The sequence below is a fragment of the Penicillium hordei genome, assembly GCF_028827395.1.
Source record: "Penicillium hordei strain IBT 12815 chromosome Unknown utg000005l_segment0_segment0, whole genome shotgun sequence".
NCBI classification, from domain to species: domain Eukaryota; kingdom Fungi; phylum Ascomycota; class Eurotiomycetes; order Eurotiales; family Aspergillaceae; genus Penicillium; species Penicillium hordei.
The window spans coordinates 4,599,164-4,615,553 of record NW_026623146.1 but is presented as its reverse complement, the minus strand read 5'-3'; the positions used below and the strand labels follow the sequence as shown (position 1 = coordinate 4,615,553).

The following is a 16,390-nucleotide window of genomic DNA, read 5'->3' as shown; positions in this document are numbered from 1 at the left end:
GATTGGATTAAGAAACGAGATGTGGCTTGCTGTCTTAACGAGCGATGAAGCTGGGATTGGGGTTAGTATGTGTTCCTTGTACTAGCACCAGCAGATACTTAGTTACTCCAGGACTTACCTAGGGTGGCAATGCCGATGCGATTGAGATAAAAAACGAGCGGGAGTTTGAAGCGAAGAAAACGCCATTCTTATAGATCTGACAAGTTGTCCAAATCCGGCATATAGATAATTAAGGTTAATTGGTGATGCCATGAAAAATCAGAAGGAAAAAATTTTCAATTTGGAATATGTGCCTCTCGATGTTCCTCTGGCCCTCGATGTTCCTCTCTGCCCTCGATGGGACCCTTGGTAAAGTGGAAGTGAGATTTGGTGATTTCCGCATCCGGAGTGGATGTCACACTGCTGAGATCTCGACTCCACCTTGAAACCCTGGGACAAGCGGTTTAGCCCGACGCCCATCTCGTCATGATCTCCCAAACTTGCTGTTCGTCCGAACGGTGGAGAACACGGCTCGGCTGGACCTGATCACGTGATGCAGTGTCCCGATTGGGCAGGTCCTGCTTCGCAAGCGGACATCTATGCCGAACACTCCATCACCGTGGAATTCCACAGAAATCCACTTCAGGTCTGTCACAATGAATCTCAAATGGATTGTCTTTATGGGGTGGCCTGTTTTCAGGATCCTACGCTGAAGATACGTTGTCTGAAGGGATGGGGGAGACAATGGGTGGAGAGCCTGGATAGCTCTCTCGATCCGCGAAGTATCTAAAGAGGGCAGTTGGTAGAGTAGTAGACAACCGTCGGTGGCACTCTACTTAATTACTGTTGGGCTGCAAAGATCGCTGCTTCCCCGAGCTGTAGGCCAGGTGGATCGCACTTGATATCTGGTAGAGCACTCTTGGGTTCTAGAATCGGCCACAAAAGATTAGTTGAGAATTAACTCTTGTGGTTTTCCCCTCATAGCTCTATCGGACCCTTCAACAGCTAGTCGCGCACCAAAAATCCTTAAGGCTGATCCCCATGTAGGGCTGCTCGCTTTGTCGATCTCCTAGCAACTCCAATAAATTTGCATCAACAAAGCTCACCGAGCATCAGAGATTTCACTTTGAGTGTGCTCAAACACCTATCGGTTACAATCTCACGATTCTCTGCCCGAGAAAACGTCAGCGGCGTTCACCTTAAGTCCATAATCTCTGGTCTCTCATTAGCGAGCAACCTGAGGAATGTGGCTACCACGCACTAGCTGCGGAATGTATGTTCCTGCAGAACTGATGGTACCCTGAGAGGCTTTGTTCACACGCTGCCATGGAGGCCAATGTAATCTGTAGGAATGAAGGCAAAAGCAAGAAGGTTGATACTGGTGTTTGAGTAACATAGGGAGTGATGTTCGTGCAGATGCATGAGACAACAGCATAACTTGCAACCAAACTACCACTATCGTGCAGGACTGCAAACCTCCTCTGAACCTCTTTCCCTAAGATTATCATAAATTTCTCTATGCATGGATTGTAACATGATGGATTGAATATATTAAAGATTAGAGTAGGGTGTACATATTGATGTGTACCCGATTTTTCCTCCTACAACTCATGTGATTAATAAAGGGATGTGGTTGTAGAAATTTTATACAGATCTTCGATGCGGCACCTTCGGGTGATAATAAGAAGGAAACAATTTTCGAGTTAACATGCACAACATCAATCATGTTAATCACTCTATAACTCCATTTCCGCGGCCCCATTGGCAAGGCTCCCTTCTTGCCGTGACCGGTCAACTCCCAGCACGGCGCCCTCATTCTCACTTCGGAGCTTACGACCCCGTACAAACAGATTGAGAATGGTGGCTAGACCAGCAAAGGCAACATACTAATAGCAACCAGGGCATTCCATTAGCATAGATACCTCAACAGGATTGTAAAATGGTAATGTAACGTGTTGTAATGTTGAGACCTACCATGACCCACACCGTCCTCAAAGCCTCAAAGTACGTCTTCCTTACTAAGACTCGTTGATCTGCATTCAGTCCAACGGTGCTAATTTCCATCACACTCGACGCAGCATTGTCGCCATTGAATATGCTGGCTAGAGATGAATTCGAACCGAGCCGGCTTGCCAACTCCCCGGTCCTCGCATTCATCTCATTCTGAAAGACCACGCCACCGACAACAACTGAGATAGCGGTGGAAAGCGACCGGACAAACCCCATTGTCGCAGTCACGGTAGCCGTATCGCGAACACTTGTAGCAGCTTGAGCCGCCAAGATAGGGGCTTCGATGTTCATGCCCACACCGATCCCGACTAGAATCTGGAAGATGATAAGTTTGGTTATGTTGGATTCAAATTTGAGACTGATTAGCAGTCCCGAGCCAAGGACCAAAAAGCCCTGCGCGATATACATCACAGGCAGATATTTCCCCGTTTGCTGCATGAAAACCCCCGCTGCGGCTGCGGCCAGGGCACATGAGACGATTAGCGGAAGGAGGTATAATCCTGACATCAGGGATGATGCGTTCAGGACAGACTGCGCGTATAGTGGTAGGTAAAATGCTTGCCCGATGAAGACGTATGAGTTGCACGCGAAGACAACGTAAGGCGCTGCATTGGCCGGCGAGGAAAATAGGTAAAGAGGGAAAATAGGATTCTTGGCAATCTTCCACTCATTGACGACAAACAGCGCCATCACTGCTGCTCCGAAAATTAATAGACAGATCACTGTTGCGGAAGACCAGGAGTAGACGACGTCGCCAAACTCGAGGGCTAGAAGGACCATCAGAGCGCTCCCCACGATTAGAACGCTTCCTGTCCAGTCGATAACTTTTAAACCAGCGGCGATTGGGGTTCGGGGGCTTTGGACTCTCAAGAAGAATAGTAAGACGAGAAAGGAGGCAGCCCCGACCGGTACTGTAGGTTGAGTTAGCTTAGGGCTATCACATGAAGTGGAATGCCCCACGGTTGATCCAAAAACACCATCGCCAGCTAAACAACGGTCAGCCTTGTTGTTATTCAAAATAAAGCAGCACCTGCCTCAGCCTCTCTGTAAAAACACCGCCCAACACCGGTCCTATTGCACTTCCAACCGCCCAAACAAGTGAGGTGATGGCGAGATATAGCCCCCGATCCCGTAGCGAGAACATGTCACTGACAATAATATTGACCATTATCCCTATACCCGAGCCCCCTAGACCCTGAATTGCACGACCGACGATTAAAATGCCCATTCTCGGTGCAAGTGCGCAGACAAGACTTCCGACCAAAAAAACGGCTACCGCGATCAGCATGATCGGCTTCCGGCCCCAGATATCGGAGACGGACCCCCACACCGGGGTTATCGCTGCGTAGGCTAGAGTATAGGCGCTCCCCACCCAAGTATAACCGGCAGCAGACTTGAGCGAGCCGACTATGGCGGGAATTGCGGGAGTCACGATTGTTAAATCGAGGGCAGAGAGGAGCACGGATAGACAGAGCGACATCATAGTCCAGGCGACGTTGGCGCTGGTCAGACGAGGAGACTCCGTGGCCTGCTCGCCAGACCTAGAGGGTGCGCGCGCGGGAGCGGCATTGGCATTATCAACGGTGGTGTTAGGAACATTAGGGCGGGCCAACGGGGCACGATTTTTCGTGGTAATCTTTAAATTAATTGATAAAAAACCTCTAGTAAGTCCAAGAGCCTTGGACATGGTAGAGATGAATACACCCAAGAGCGAACATAAATTGTTTGGGAGGGCAATGAATGTTTGAAGGGAAAGTAATTAGTTAGAGGGCGGCCTCTTTAAGTAACAGCCCCAGACCCCTGTCACTATTCACCTGACCTCGGGACCTGGCTTTGCTTACATCGCCCCTTTAGGATATAGAGAGATTTGAGATGCACTTCAATTTCAGCTAAACAAGTCGAGAACTTACCAGACTTACTGGAATAACATCGCAGGCTACGTTATGCGTACAGTCAAGATGCTTCCTCGCCGTCTCGTCCTACCCGCTGAGCTATTCTTACATTCATACCAAAATGCGCTATTAATCCATGGTTAGCTCACCGAAAATGCACAATCGGATCGACCTGGCAAAATGGAAGCGTCGGAAGAGCTGCAGGATTCTAAACTATTAAAACGAGCCTAGGCGATTATGTAGGTGTTGAGCCGGAATCAGCAAGCTGCACACTAACTCACAAAGGATTATAGCTTTAACTTGACGTGGCGAGTTTGATACTCCTAAAAATAACCTCATTGTATTGAATTTTCAAAATGAACAAAATACCCAAAATAAACAGCCCATACAAACATTGGAAGCGAAAAACAAAAAAGAAATAACGAGCAATTCTCATAGATCGGGCTTATCGCAAATGATTGCCGGGTCTTGGCATCCTGCGATCTCCCTTTTCTCCATCCCAGCTCTTTTTCCATGTCTTCATCAGGCTAGCAATGCGCCGCCCAGACACTAGTCATTCCCTTCTTTCTCCTGCAAATTACGACAACGATGCATCTTCGTTGCGGTCACCCTCCGAGCAGGACTCTGATTCCGACGATGACGCCCTCCTCCACCAGAACCGCAGTACTCTGGAAATCGCAGAGCACGACCGGGCAGTGCTAGAAGATGAAGAGGAGCTGGAGAATCTTTTGATACGCCGTGGTACTGGGCAAGGTCTGCGGAGAATTTTCAGCGGGAATGGTAGCAGTGTGAAGATTGGGAAGACGAAAAAGCAGCGGCGACAGCGGAGGGGGTCACGTCGTGAGAGAGTCAGCGAGGATGGAGAGCTGATGTATGAGATGGAAGAGGGGATTGGCGATGATAATGCATCTCTTTTGAGCGGATCATCATTAGATTTGGACAGCAAAGGCGAATACACATATGAGCCGGTAAGACGTACCGTGGCCGGTTTCTACGCCTTCTGCTAACACGTCCGCTGGTCAGCCTCCACGGCCTTCATGGCGAAAAATATTGTTTGTAATTGCTCTGGTCGTCATTCTCTTCGTCATCCTCCTTCTTGGGGCGTATAAAGCCTCGGGTGGTTTCCGGGCTTCACGGGCACACCCTCCACCCTTGCTCTCGAACGGCACAGCTCTCTTTGCGCCAACCACTATCGTTATCTCGCTCGACGGTTTCAGAGCCGACTTTCTCGACCGTGGCCTGACTCCTGCGCTGAACTCCCTCGTCGCCAATGGCGTTTCCCCGCAATACATGAACCCCAGCTTCCCGAGCGTCACATTCCCAAATCACTTCACGCTTATGACCGGACTCTACCCCGAGAGTCATGGGATTGTAGGCAACACATTTTGGGATCCGAATATGAAGGAGGAATTCTACTACACCCATCCCACTGTGAGCATGCAACCCAAGTGGTGGATGGCGGAACCGCTCTGGGTGACAGCAGAAAAGCAGCGTGTGAAGACCGCCATCCATATGTGGCCGGGGTCTGAGGCGCACATTGGTGACAAGGAGCCAACCTTTTTGGACAAGTACAACGGGACCGAAGTCTTGTCTCGCAAGGTGGATCGGGTCCTTGAGTTTTTGGATCTCCCAGGTCTCGAGGATGAATCGCAGATAACACCTGAGCGGCCGCAGTTTATCGTGGCTTACGTTCCTGACGTCGATCAGGACGGGCATAAATTTGGCCCTAACAGCACTGAGATTCGAAAGACGATTTCCGAAGCGGATAACATGATCGCCAGCATTATGACTGGCCTTGAACGACGCAATCTTACCGAGGTAGTTAACATCGTGGTCGTCTCAGACCACGGCATGGCCACTACCTCTACAGAAAGGTTAATCCAGTTGGACGATCTAATTGATTATGATTTGATTGCACATATTGATGGGTGGCCATCTGCAGGTCTACGCCCCAAGCGCCCCGAGGATCTGGACACCCTCCGGAAACAGCTGGAAAAGGTAGCTCCGGATTACGAGCATTCGTTTGAATTCTATACACTGGAGACAATGCCTGAACGGTATCACTTCTCGAAAAACGAACGCATTGCGCCGTTGTGGGTCATCCCTAAGACGGGGTGGGCTATCGTTAATCGGGCGGAGTTCGACGTCTCAGAGGCCCTGAAGACCGGGAAGCAATACCATCCTAATGGTATCCACGGATATGACCATGAGCATCCATTGATGCGTGCAATCTTCATTGCGCGCGGCCCAGCCTTCCCGCATAAGCCAAACAGTCGGGTCGAAGTTTTCCGTAAGTGCCTACTCCGAAGTATTGATTGAGATTCAACCTAACGACTTTGTATAGAAAACATCGAAGTATATAACATTGTCTGTGACTCTTTAGGTGTCGATCCCCTTCCAAACAATGGCACACTACGACTCCCGCTGAAGCCAGTTGGGCTCCACTCGGATGAGAACACACCGGTCTTGGACACACCTCCGGATCCCCCAGCTCAAACTTCAGCAACAGCAGGGCCATCGCAGTCGTCACCACCGCAGTCGTCACCACCGCAGCCGTCGCCACCGCAGCCATCATCTCCACAGCCAAAACCACTACAGCCAGCACAGCCAGCACAGCCAGCACCGAACAAACCCACCCCAACAGCTGAAGCACCACCCGCCACAGACCATCAAAGTGACGACGAAAAGGGCTCGACGTGGTGGGGCACACTTTGGCACAAATTCGATGACCTAAAGAACTGGGCTGGTGGAGTTGCTGATGCTATTCAGGGCAAGCACCCGGAGTCTGAGAGTTGATAATGTTGCCCCATTTTGTCCCATTTGGCCTTGCATTTCGATAGATACCCATACTCACGTATTTAATGTTTAAATGCTTTTTACTCTCTGCGGTGTTGACTCAGTTAACATACCACACCCGCGATGTGTTATACAATCCTGTCAACTGCAGCCTCACCGTCTAAAACATTTTCACCTTTCCGTGGCACTAGTGGTCCTGCGCGTAGCTCTTGGTATCGAATTCACATACTAATTTTAGCGATTAGGAACCAGTTAGTGTTAGCTTGGCACGCTTACTGTTAGAAAGCAACCCCTCCATCTCCATTCCGAACCTCCCCTGAGACTCGAGGGATTTCCAAATTCACTTATCTACTACTTTATACGTATATATACAAAACCTCGACGACGTCATTCTCTCAATATATCTTCGCTTCTTTTCGCGCTCCTTCCTCTGTTATTTCCGATGCCGACAATTCCAGACTGGGTTCTCGATTTTAAGCTTGAGACACATTTCCCACCTGGTAGCAAATACGAGACAGTGCATACCTACTATGAGCAGGAATCCCTTTCCCAGCGGCCAACCAAGAAATCAGTACATTGGCAGCGCGAGAAGAAGATTGGCGATGGTGGGTTTGGAGAGGTGTGGCTAGAGAGATGCACAAAGGGAAACAGTCATGGCCACGACGTCCGTGCAATAAAACAGATGGAAGTGCGCCGCCAGGTAGACTACGGCCGTGAGCTCGAGGCCATTGCGAAATTCTCGCGCACAAAGGCTTGTCTTCCAGCTATTCAGCGCAATGAACACTTCTAACAGATCAGCAGTACGAGCGATGTTTTGTCAAGTCTTTTGGGTGGTACCAAACCGAAGCTAGCTTATTTATTGCGATGGAATATCTTGAGCTGGGGGATCTACAAGATTATGTGCTCGACCGGAGCCAGCCGCTGCCGGAATTTGAGGCGCAGCTCATCGTGTCCCAGATTCTCGAGGGCCTTGATTTAATGCACGAGAATGGCTATGCACATCGTGATTTGAAACCCAATGTGAGTCGGTTGCACAATGAAAATCAACTACTCAATTGATCGGGAACAGTAACCATATTTAGAATATCCTTTTGAGATCATGTCCACCAAATGATTGGTGGGTAAAGATCGCAGACTTTGGGATCAGCAAACGTATCGAGGATGGCCTTGGAAAATCAACAACCATGAAGGGCACATTTGGATATATTGCTCCTGAACTCTTCGGATTCGCTCCAAAAGGCACTCCATATGCCGTTGACATTTGGGCGGCTGGAGAGATTATGTTCCAGATTTTGACCAAGCAACCTACATTCAAGCATCCTGGCTTGGTCTTCAACTACGTCCAAACGCCTAACACATTTCCTTCCGATCAACTTTTGGCCAACGAGGTCAGTCAGTCGGGGGTTGAGTTCGTCTTGTCTCTTATGCACCCTACCCCGGCAGGCAGAATATCTGCAAAAGATGCTTTACAGCACAGCTGGATTGTTCAACCATCCCCCTATAATCGCAAATCAGCTCCACTTGCGTACAAAGAGACACATTCTACATCATCGCTCGACTTAGTGACAGAGCAATTTGCATCATGGAATACTATCAAGTCTCCAGAGTCCCCTACTACATCAGCACCTAACTCAATGACAGGAAAGTTTGCGTCGTCGAACGCTACCCAAACTCCAGAGGCATTCGAGACTTTTACTCCGAAAACAGAGGAATTGAAAACACCTTCTCTCCATACCGGTACCACCGAAACTATAAGTTTTCGGCCATTGCAACACAAAAGACGCAAAAGTGCCAATACTGCTCGAGCGATGCTTCCCAAGACGCTTGAGGGTCACTATGGACGAGTGACTTCTGTGGCATTTTCACCTGATGGTAAATTGGTGGCATCTGGATCTACGGACGAGAAGGTCAAAGTCTGGAATACTATCACGGGCGCTATACACAAAACACTCGAGGGCCATTCTAGATGGGTGACTTCTGTGGCATTCTCACCCGATAGTAAATTCGTGGCATCTGGATCCCGTGACACTACAGTCAATGTCTGGAACATTTCAGCAGGCGATATCCATAGAAAGCTTGAGGGCAATGCGCGTGGGGGCAATACGCTTGAGAACGATTCTCAATGGGTCACTTCTACGGCATTCTCACCCGATGGTGTATTTCTAGCATCTGCGGCTGAAGATATCACACTCTGGAATACTACCACTGGCGAGATACACCGAACGATTAGTGGCTATTTTAATGTCGTCGCATTCTCACCCGATGGGATGTTGTTGGTATCTGGATCTGATGACAACACAGTTAAACTTTGGGATACTTTCACGGGCCATAGAGATAAAAGGCTTGAAGGCCATTCTGATCATGTTAACTCTGTGGCATTTTCACCTGATGGTACATTGGTAGTATCTGGGTCTCAGGACAACACAGTCAAACTATGGAATACCATGACGGGTGCTATACATAAAACACTCGAGGGCCATTCTGCAGGGGTGACTTCCGTGGCATTCTCACCCAATGGTAAATTGGTGGCATCTGGATCTGATGACAACACAGTCAAACTCTGGAATACTATGACGGGCGCTCTACGCAAAACACTAGAGGGCCATTCTGGATGGGTGACTTCCGTGGCATTCTCACCCAATGGTAGATTGGTCGCATCTGGGTCTATGGATCAGACTATCAGGCTCTGGAATGCTAGATTTTAAATCAAGATTCATATATTCAAAGACCATTCAATAATGCTGCTGTCCCCAAGCATACCAGTTTCCATAGTCGTCACGTTAGATGTTCAGAACTCTTGTTTTCACACTGTCTTTGTTCTGGTCTTAACAATGTAAAATCAGATATGCCGTATTACCAATTGTAAAGTTAGTAGATATACCTATATGGGTAACAATTGGCAAAGCATTATATATACGTTCTCTAATTCGAGCAGCAAACAGCAAAGAGATACGACGGCTCTCAAGATGGACCAGTATGAAACCTATATTCAGGGTGTTGTCATGCCCATTATTGGCTAGACCCAAAGCTGAGGATTCTACTAGGCCCAGGAGTCGGTCGGTTCGATGAGCAACCCGCTAATGACCCCCGGAAACGCTTCATGGTTCATAGCTAACTTTCATATCCTTTGCCGCTTTTTGGCGCAATTGCGAAGCTGAAGGCTATCCAGCGGAAGTATGCGGACGATCGATACAACCCCACCGGCGACCAGGACCTTCAGACACCGGAACTCACCGACGACATTCTTTACATCACAAGCACCTACAACACTCCCCACCTGCCAAAGGAAAACCCATACCGGCTGGCGGAAGTGAATACAGCACGAAGTATCCGAGAAGTCTGAGATTCTAGATGGCTGCTTCTGGAATCTCTTTCCACAGACATATGGTTAGGAGAAATGATGCTCAATTTGGTGCCCAGTTCGGACACCGTTTCCACCTGTTCCTTGTCCCAGGAACCCCTGGCTCTCGTGAACGTGGTCACGGCCTAAGGGAGCGCGATGCCTGTATTCGTCTGAGGGTATGACTGGATGTCAGAGACAGTCCAGATTGGAGACGAGTTCTTCACAAAAAGCCACCAGTTGCCGTTGCCCCCCGCCGATGATTCTGTGAATCAGAATCAGTTCGGAAATATCAGACGTGAACAGAACCGTTAAATAAGCGGCTGTTGGGTGCAAACTGGGAATCGGGAATCAAGGTATATAACAACATTGCAAACCACTGCAATTCTACAAAGGAGAACCAAAAAAAAAAAATAGAAATAGTTAAGACTCATGACAATCTGTGCCGTCTTTTTTTCATCATTAACATTATTTCCGTTCCGGCTGGTTTTTTTTTTATAAAGGGGATAAGTGACGTAGATGAACAACATGAAGATGTAGATAGACAGTAGTTGAGTGATTGATGGGTCAGGTGGGTGGCTTGGGAAGCAGGAACAGATGGAGATGGAGGATGAAGAGGAGGGAAGGGAAGAGTATACTACGTGAGAGATTGATAAATATACTTGATGAATTTGTGCCTGTTGAAACACCAACATAGGCAAACAAACCCCTATTGTCTGGCGTGTTAGTATAATCCCTCACGTTTTGGGTAGTTTTTTTCATATTTATGCTGGATATCACTTCCTCCCTTAATACTAGATAGATGCTGGGGGTATACGGCGGAGAAAGTGAGGTCGAAGCGTAGAGCATGACTTTGAAATGAGAAATATATATTGCTGTGGCCACCATAGGTAAACACATACTTGCTGCTACAATATGGTGGAAGTATTGATGGACATGAATAAAGCAGACAATATATAAATCAATATAGCTTGCATGAACTTATAGAGGGCTGTGTGTTGTAGATGGACTTCAACTTAGGGTTGTGTTGTTTTAAGTTGGGATGTTATATGGTTTTGCCTTATGTAGCCCAAATGCGCAGATATCTCCATCAACCAGCCAAGTGGTCGAGCAGTAACTCGACCATCGCATCTTCCTTGGTCTAGTGGTGATGATTTCCGCTTGTCATTAATACCGATAAGCGCGGGAGACCGGGGTTCGATTCCCCGAGGGAGAGAATTTTTTTTGCTCATAATTACTTTTTACTGGTATGTTTCTTAATTATCTATAATTTGATGCGCATCTAGCGCCTAACCGTACTCAAGAGGTTGTCCCATTTTTTGTTGCTTCATAACGTGGGAGGAATGGCACCACAGCGATCTACAGCGATCTACAGCGACAATGAGTCAGGTCCAGGCAGACGAATCTAGGCAGCCCAACTGAATCCAATCCAATCCAATCAAACCCCGCTGCATCCTGTGAGGCGAAGTTCGCAGGAGGTGGGTCAGGCGCAACTCAGGCTCAGCTCAGTGCGTCCTGTGTCCGAGCGGGACAGGCCAACACATGAGGCTCTTCAGGTAGGTTTAACCGGGACCTATAAAAGAGTGGAGTGTGCTTTGGTTTTGATCTTCAGGGTCCTCCCTTTCCCTCTAATCTTATTACCTGAAAATCCGAACGAAAACCTGAGGGTTTCTGGTCTGTCGATCATGGATGCCAACCAAACCATCCCCACCTCAACCGGCCCGCTGTCCACGACGGACACGGCCATGTTGGAGGTCTTAGTCCCCGGCTATGGTTTCATCTCACGCATATTGATGTCCTACCTTGATTTTGATGTCAGCGCCTACCTGCAAATCCTAGTCAGCATTGCTGTCTTTGGCGCAACTGCTCGATACACTTTCTTTGTCATTTGGGCGCACTTCAATGAGTTTTTCGTGTCAAAAGCCGAGATTCGCCTGGATGACGAGATATTCCATTATCTAATGTTCTGGATCTCCCGCCAGCCGCATATGAAAAATACAAATCGATTCGTCGCAGGTCTCAAAACCAACAGTTACTGGAGCCAAGATGAAACAGACGAGGAGGACCTCGAACAAGACGAGGACGACGACGAAGAGACCTTTAACGATGAAAAAAACGCCTCTTTCGATTCGTACTGGGCCAAGGTTACCACCCGGGACAAGTATAAGAAGATGCAATTTACTCCCTCGGAAGGCTCCCATTACTTCTGGTACAAGAACCGTCCGCTCATGCTCGAACGCGAACACCGGGACGGGGGGATGTGGTATGTAATGAACAACGAGCGGATCTTCCTCTCGTGTCTCGGTCGGAATCCCGCGATTTTGAAAACATTGCTAGCCGAGGCACAGCAGGCGTATGTCGAGCGCGACAGGAACCGCACGGTAATCTACCGCGGTTCACGGATTGGCGCTGGCCAACCTTTCAACTGGTATCGTTGTATGGCACGCTTACCGCGTCCTCTTTCTACCGTTATTCTTGACCAAGAACAAAAGCAAGACTTCCTTGATGATATCAAGGAGTACTTGCACCCTCGCACGCGCCGCTGGTACACCAACCGTGGAATCCCGTATCGACGCGGATACCTTCTACACGGTCCTCCGGGAACTGGAAAGACAAGTCTGTGCTTTGCAGCGGCTGGAATCCTTGGATTGAAGCTCTACTTACTTGATTTGAATTCCACGGCCTTGGACGAGGAGGCTCTGTCGTTACTGTTCTCGGAGCTACCACGCCGATGCATTATCCTACTCGAAGATATCGACTCAGCAGGTATTACGAAGGCTCGGACCGCCGCAGCTGCATCTACGTCTACTTCGGATAATCCCGTGAATGATGCCACCGCCAAGGATGCCACCGCGGCAGCGGATAGTACAGGCGCAAAAGAAAATACGAAGAAAGGTGGAATCACGCTTTCAGGACTTCTGAATGTGATTGATGGTGTTGCCGCCAGTGAGGGCCGCATCCTCATTATGACTACCAACCACGTGGAAAAGCTGGACCCAGCTCTCCTCCGCCCTGGCCGTGTGGATATGAAGATCAGTTTCGGGTACACCAGCGAAGCAGATATCAAGGAGCTTTTCACCTCGATCTACGGGGCGAAGGACAACGATATTGCGCGTCGCGGGGCTCCAGCAATCCACAGCAATGGTACCAATGGTTCAGTCAAGTTGCCCACAACTACCATTGTTGGTAATGTTAAGACAAACGGCAAGAGTGTTCAAAATTCCGAGGAGAGTAATGGGAAAGTGGAAAATGGTACAGAGGAAAACCTGCAGCGTCTTGTATCCCTCCGATCCCGCCTCCCCGACTTGGCGTCTGAGTTTGGTGCTGTTGTTCCGAGTGGCGAGTTTACTGCTGCGGAGATCCAGGGATATCTTCTCAATCATAAAGAGACACCCGAGCTAGCCATTAAGGGTGTAGCAGAGTGGGTGCAAACGACGCGGGAGAAGAAACGTGCTACTGAGCGAGAGGCGGAGGGAGAAGGAAAGGATGAAGCTTAGGTGCATGCAGGCATGCCTAGAACGATACGATATACGGGATTTCATCTATAAATAATATAATTGGAGCATATTTATGTGCAGATCAGATATTACTTCCTTGAAGATTGGTTTGAAGATTACTCAAAACCTTTGTACCTAGTGTGTATTCACTTGCTTTTTCAAGTGTCACCTTCTGATACAGTCTTTTGGTCACATATTCAAAGAGTAGCATGGTACTATGCTCTAGACAATTCTAAGAGTATTAATATTCTTGAAATTGTAAAAGCGTAAATTATTGCTATCACATATAATATTCAAGCCCTCAAAACCCGGGGTATATATCATTCAAAGCGACCGGACTTCATGAAAGTCGGACGCAAAGCTAAAGCTGCAGCCCAAACAAAAAGCCAACTGAAAAAATAAGAAAAAAAAAATAAAAAAAATAAAACAATAGCCAAACCCTCAAGCAATCGATGCCGTCTGCCCATCAATAATCACATCAGCCACATACATACACCTATTAGTCTTCTCCTGAGTACAGAACCCATGGAATAACATGCGATCCCCACAACCACAAACATTCCCCCCACCAGGCGAAATAAGCCCAGTATTCTGCGCATTAATCATAGGAACATTCGTCTTAGTATAAGGCCCCGTAATACTCTTCGCCGTAGCATAGCGTACATCATAAGCCGGGTCGGTAAAGCAATGAGTAGAATAAAACAAAAAGTACGTATCACCATGGAGAATCAGATTCGGCGCCTCGACAAGCGGGCCATCCCCATCAGCAGTGCTGCGATCGAGGATCTGCACCGCATCCCCGATAGGCGTGACACCATCGGCGCCAACTTTCTGCAGCAAGATGGGCGTGGAAACCAGCGGCTCGACGCCGTTGTTGCAATCGCCGCCGTGGCCGACGCTGTTACCGTCGACTTTGAAGACGACGTAGCGACTGCCGTCTTTGTCTTTGAATCCTGCTGGGTCGATTGACCCGCCTTGATCGAGACGGCATGATAGGGGCGTGTTGCTTGGGACGTAGGGTCCCGCTGGCTTGTCTGCGATAGCCGTGCCGACGCAGTGGTGTCTGAGGTTTGACTTTGCCTCGCCGGAGTAATACATAACGTATTTTCCGTCGTCCTGTGAGGAAATTAGATATTTGTTTTGGAGATAGGGCTAGCCTTGTTTGGTTGTTTGTTTTCTTCTAAATTTTTTTTTTCGGAAACCGAGGAAACTTACTCTCATCACAACATCTGGAGCCCAGTGATCATCCTCGGTTTCCCATGTTGATAATGTGGGAAGGGCTTCCACATCGAGAAGTGTCCATGTTTTGAAGTCATCCGAAACGGCAACTTGGACCCGCTTTCCATTACCGTTGGTGCCGAATGCGTACCATCTGTTGTCGGCCGCTCTCATGAAGCTGGGGTCTGGGAAATTGGTGTTTAGGCCCAGCCAGGCCCCCTTTGCTCGCTTTTCGAATAGAGGCGAGCTCAGGACGCCGGGAAGAAGGGATAGAGTTAGTAGAGCCCAGATGGAAGTAGATTTGAAGAAAGAAGATCGCATATTGGATGATTGATCCGGGGGTGAAAGTCTGAAAGAATAGACTCGCTGATTATGTAGATCTAAATTAACCAGGGCAGGGGAGGCAAGCCCTTCTTATATGTAGATTTGACCGCCATTGTCTGAAGGTAGGGGAACAGGGTCCGCATTGGAGTGAGGGTACCAAGAGAACGAAAGTAAGACCACATGCCCGGTATCTGCTTGGCTCCGAGGGGCATAATTATCCCGAGCAGTAGAGAGGAGAGTTAGTGAAGAAAAGCATCAACCGCAACGCCTGATGTGGGGGTCCATCAGGTGGCATCGGGACTTGGCGAAAAGTAATTTGGACTATCCACTCATGTGCGAGTTTGTGCTGGCACTTCGTGTTTTTTTTTCTTTTTTTCTTTTTTTCTTTTATGTTTCGTATATTCATTTTAGTGGGGCCCAATTATAGGGCTGCGTTATAGAGTATTTGAAGGCTAAAAGGGACCTGGAAGGCGTTTTAATGGCTTGCAGGTGAATGAAGGGTTGGATCACTAGGGGACCACAAAAACGAAAGGAAACAAAAGAAGCAAAAATAGTCAATATGAAGAAACCTCAGACTAGAACAAGAACCGTAGAAATATGTCTTTCTTTCAAATATCCCCCAACATCGAGGACCCTGAATAGATCCCGAGGGCACAAAGGATGTTAAGTTTGGTCAGCGTTGGGGCATTGTTTTGTTTGAGTCTGGACTTCTGATTCTCAAAAGGACCGGGTATCCCTAGATAACTGCACGATAACTGGGTGAATGCCAGTGTATCCCCGTTGCTGGGCGTAGTTTTAGACGATTAAAAGTCCCAAGTATGGTGGCATGTAATATGTAATAGGTCCATCGCTGCAGTCAGCCAGAGCTCGGCTGTGCTGTAAATCCATAACGTAGAGAGATGTTAAGCCGGAAGATCTTTCACGGGTCAGAGTTAATCTTCATGTGTGGTTGACTAGGGGTGACCGGAGACTAGAATATGTGGATAAAATCGCCAAGCTGGGCCAGATGCGGCAAGGCACTTCAGACTAGGGGCTTAGGGTTGTTGATCAAGGTCAAAACTTCGAAAGACTAGTAACATGACCTGGTGTCCCTTGGATCTAGCATTTTTACTAAATTTCACCTTGGGGAAAAGAGAAAACTAGAAAGGGCATTATGCAAGGGTGAAAAAAAGTAGTGGAAAGCCCGACCCCAAGACAAGAAAATAACCCGGAAATATGGAGCCCAGAAATGACACCGACAATTTACCCCTAGCCGATATATGTTTTGCCAAGATGATAGGCTGGGAGAATAAAGAATAAGTCACACCAGGCCCCAGGGGGCCAAGTTGGGTCAC

The 16,390-nt window shown here is 48.2% G+C and overlaps 6 protein-coding genes across 6 annotated transcripts; 4 read left to right on the top strand and 2 right to left on the bottom strand.

The window, feature by feature from the left end:
• Positions 1-1,715: 1,715 nt before the first annotated feature.
• On the bottom strand, positions 1,716-3,676 carry N7537_010549 (uncharacterized protein; the record flags this gene model as incomplete). Its single annotated transcript, XM_056901603.1, has 3 exons — positions 1,716-1,865; positions 1,954-2,900; positions 3,046-3,676. The coding sequence occupies 3 exons, from the start codon at positions 3,674-3,676 to the stop codon at positions 1,716-1,718; spliced, it is 1,728 nt and encodes a 575-aa protein (XP_056750271.1).
• A 738-nt stretch (positions 3,677-4,414) lies between these two features.
• Positions 4,415-6,677, top strand: N7537_010548 (nucleotide pyrophosphatase/phosphodiesterase family protein; the record flags this gene model as incomplete). Its single annotated transcript, XM_056901602.1, has 3 exons — positions 4,415-4,849; positions 4,905-6,171; positions 6,226-6,677. 3 exons carry the CDS (start codon positions 4,415-4,417, stop codon positions 6,675-6,677), a joined length of 2,154 nt encoding a protein of 717 aa, XP_056750270.1.
• A 442-nt stretch (positions 6,678-7,119) lies between these two features.
• N7537_010547 (uncharacterized protein) lies at positions 7,120-10,020 on the top strand (the record flags this gene model as incomplete). The annotated part of the gene is made up of 5 exons (XM_056901601.1): positions 7,120-7,390; positions 7,471-7,697; positions 7,760-9,320; positions 9,722-9,780; positions 9,832-10,020. 5 exons carry the CDS (start codon positions 7,120-7,122, stop codon positions 10,018-10,020), a joined length of 2,307 nt encoding a protein of 768 aa, XP_056750269.1.
• Positions 10,021-10,028: 8 nt separating this feature from the next.
• N7537_010546 (uncharacterized protein) lies at positions 10,029-10,332 on the top strand (the record flags this gene model as incomplete). Its single annotated transcript, XM_056901600.1, has 2 exons — positions 10,029-10,196; positions 10,225-10,332. 2 exons carry the CDS (start codon positions 10,029-10,031, stop codon positions 10,330-10,332), a joined length of 276 nt encoding a protein of 91 aa, XP_056750268.1.
• A 1,370-nt stretch (positions 10,333-11,702) lies between these two features.
• On the top strand, positions 11,703-13,514 carry N7537_010545 (BCS1 and AAA domain-containing protein; the record flags this gene model as incomplete). The annotated part of the gene is made up of 1 exon (XM_056901599.1): positions 11,703-13,514. One exon carries the CDS (start codon positions 11,703-11,705, stop codon positions 13,512-13,514), a length of 1,812 nt encoding a protein of 603 aa, XP_056750267.1.
• A 441-nt stretch (positions 13,515-13,955) lies between these two features.
• Positions 13,956-15,053, bottom strand: N7537_010544 (glycoside hydrolase family 43 protein; the record flags this gene model as incomplete). Its single annotated transcript, XM_056901598.1, has 2 exons — positions 13,956-14,630; positions 14,730-15,053. 2 exons carry the CDS (start codon positions 15,051-15,053, stop codon positions 13,956-13,958), a joined length of 999 nt encoding a protein of 332 aa, XP_056750266.1.
• Positions 15,054-16,390: the final 1,337 nt, after the last annotated feature.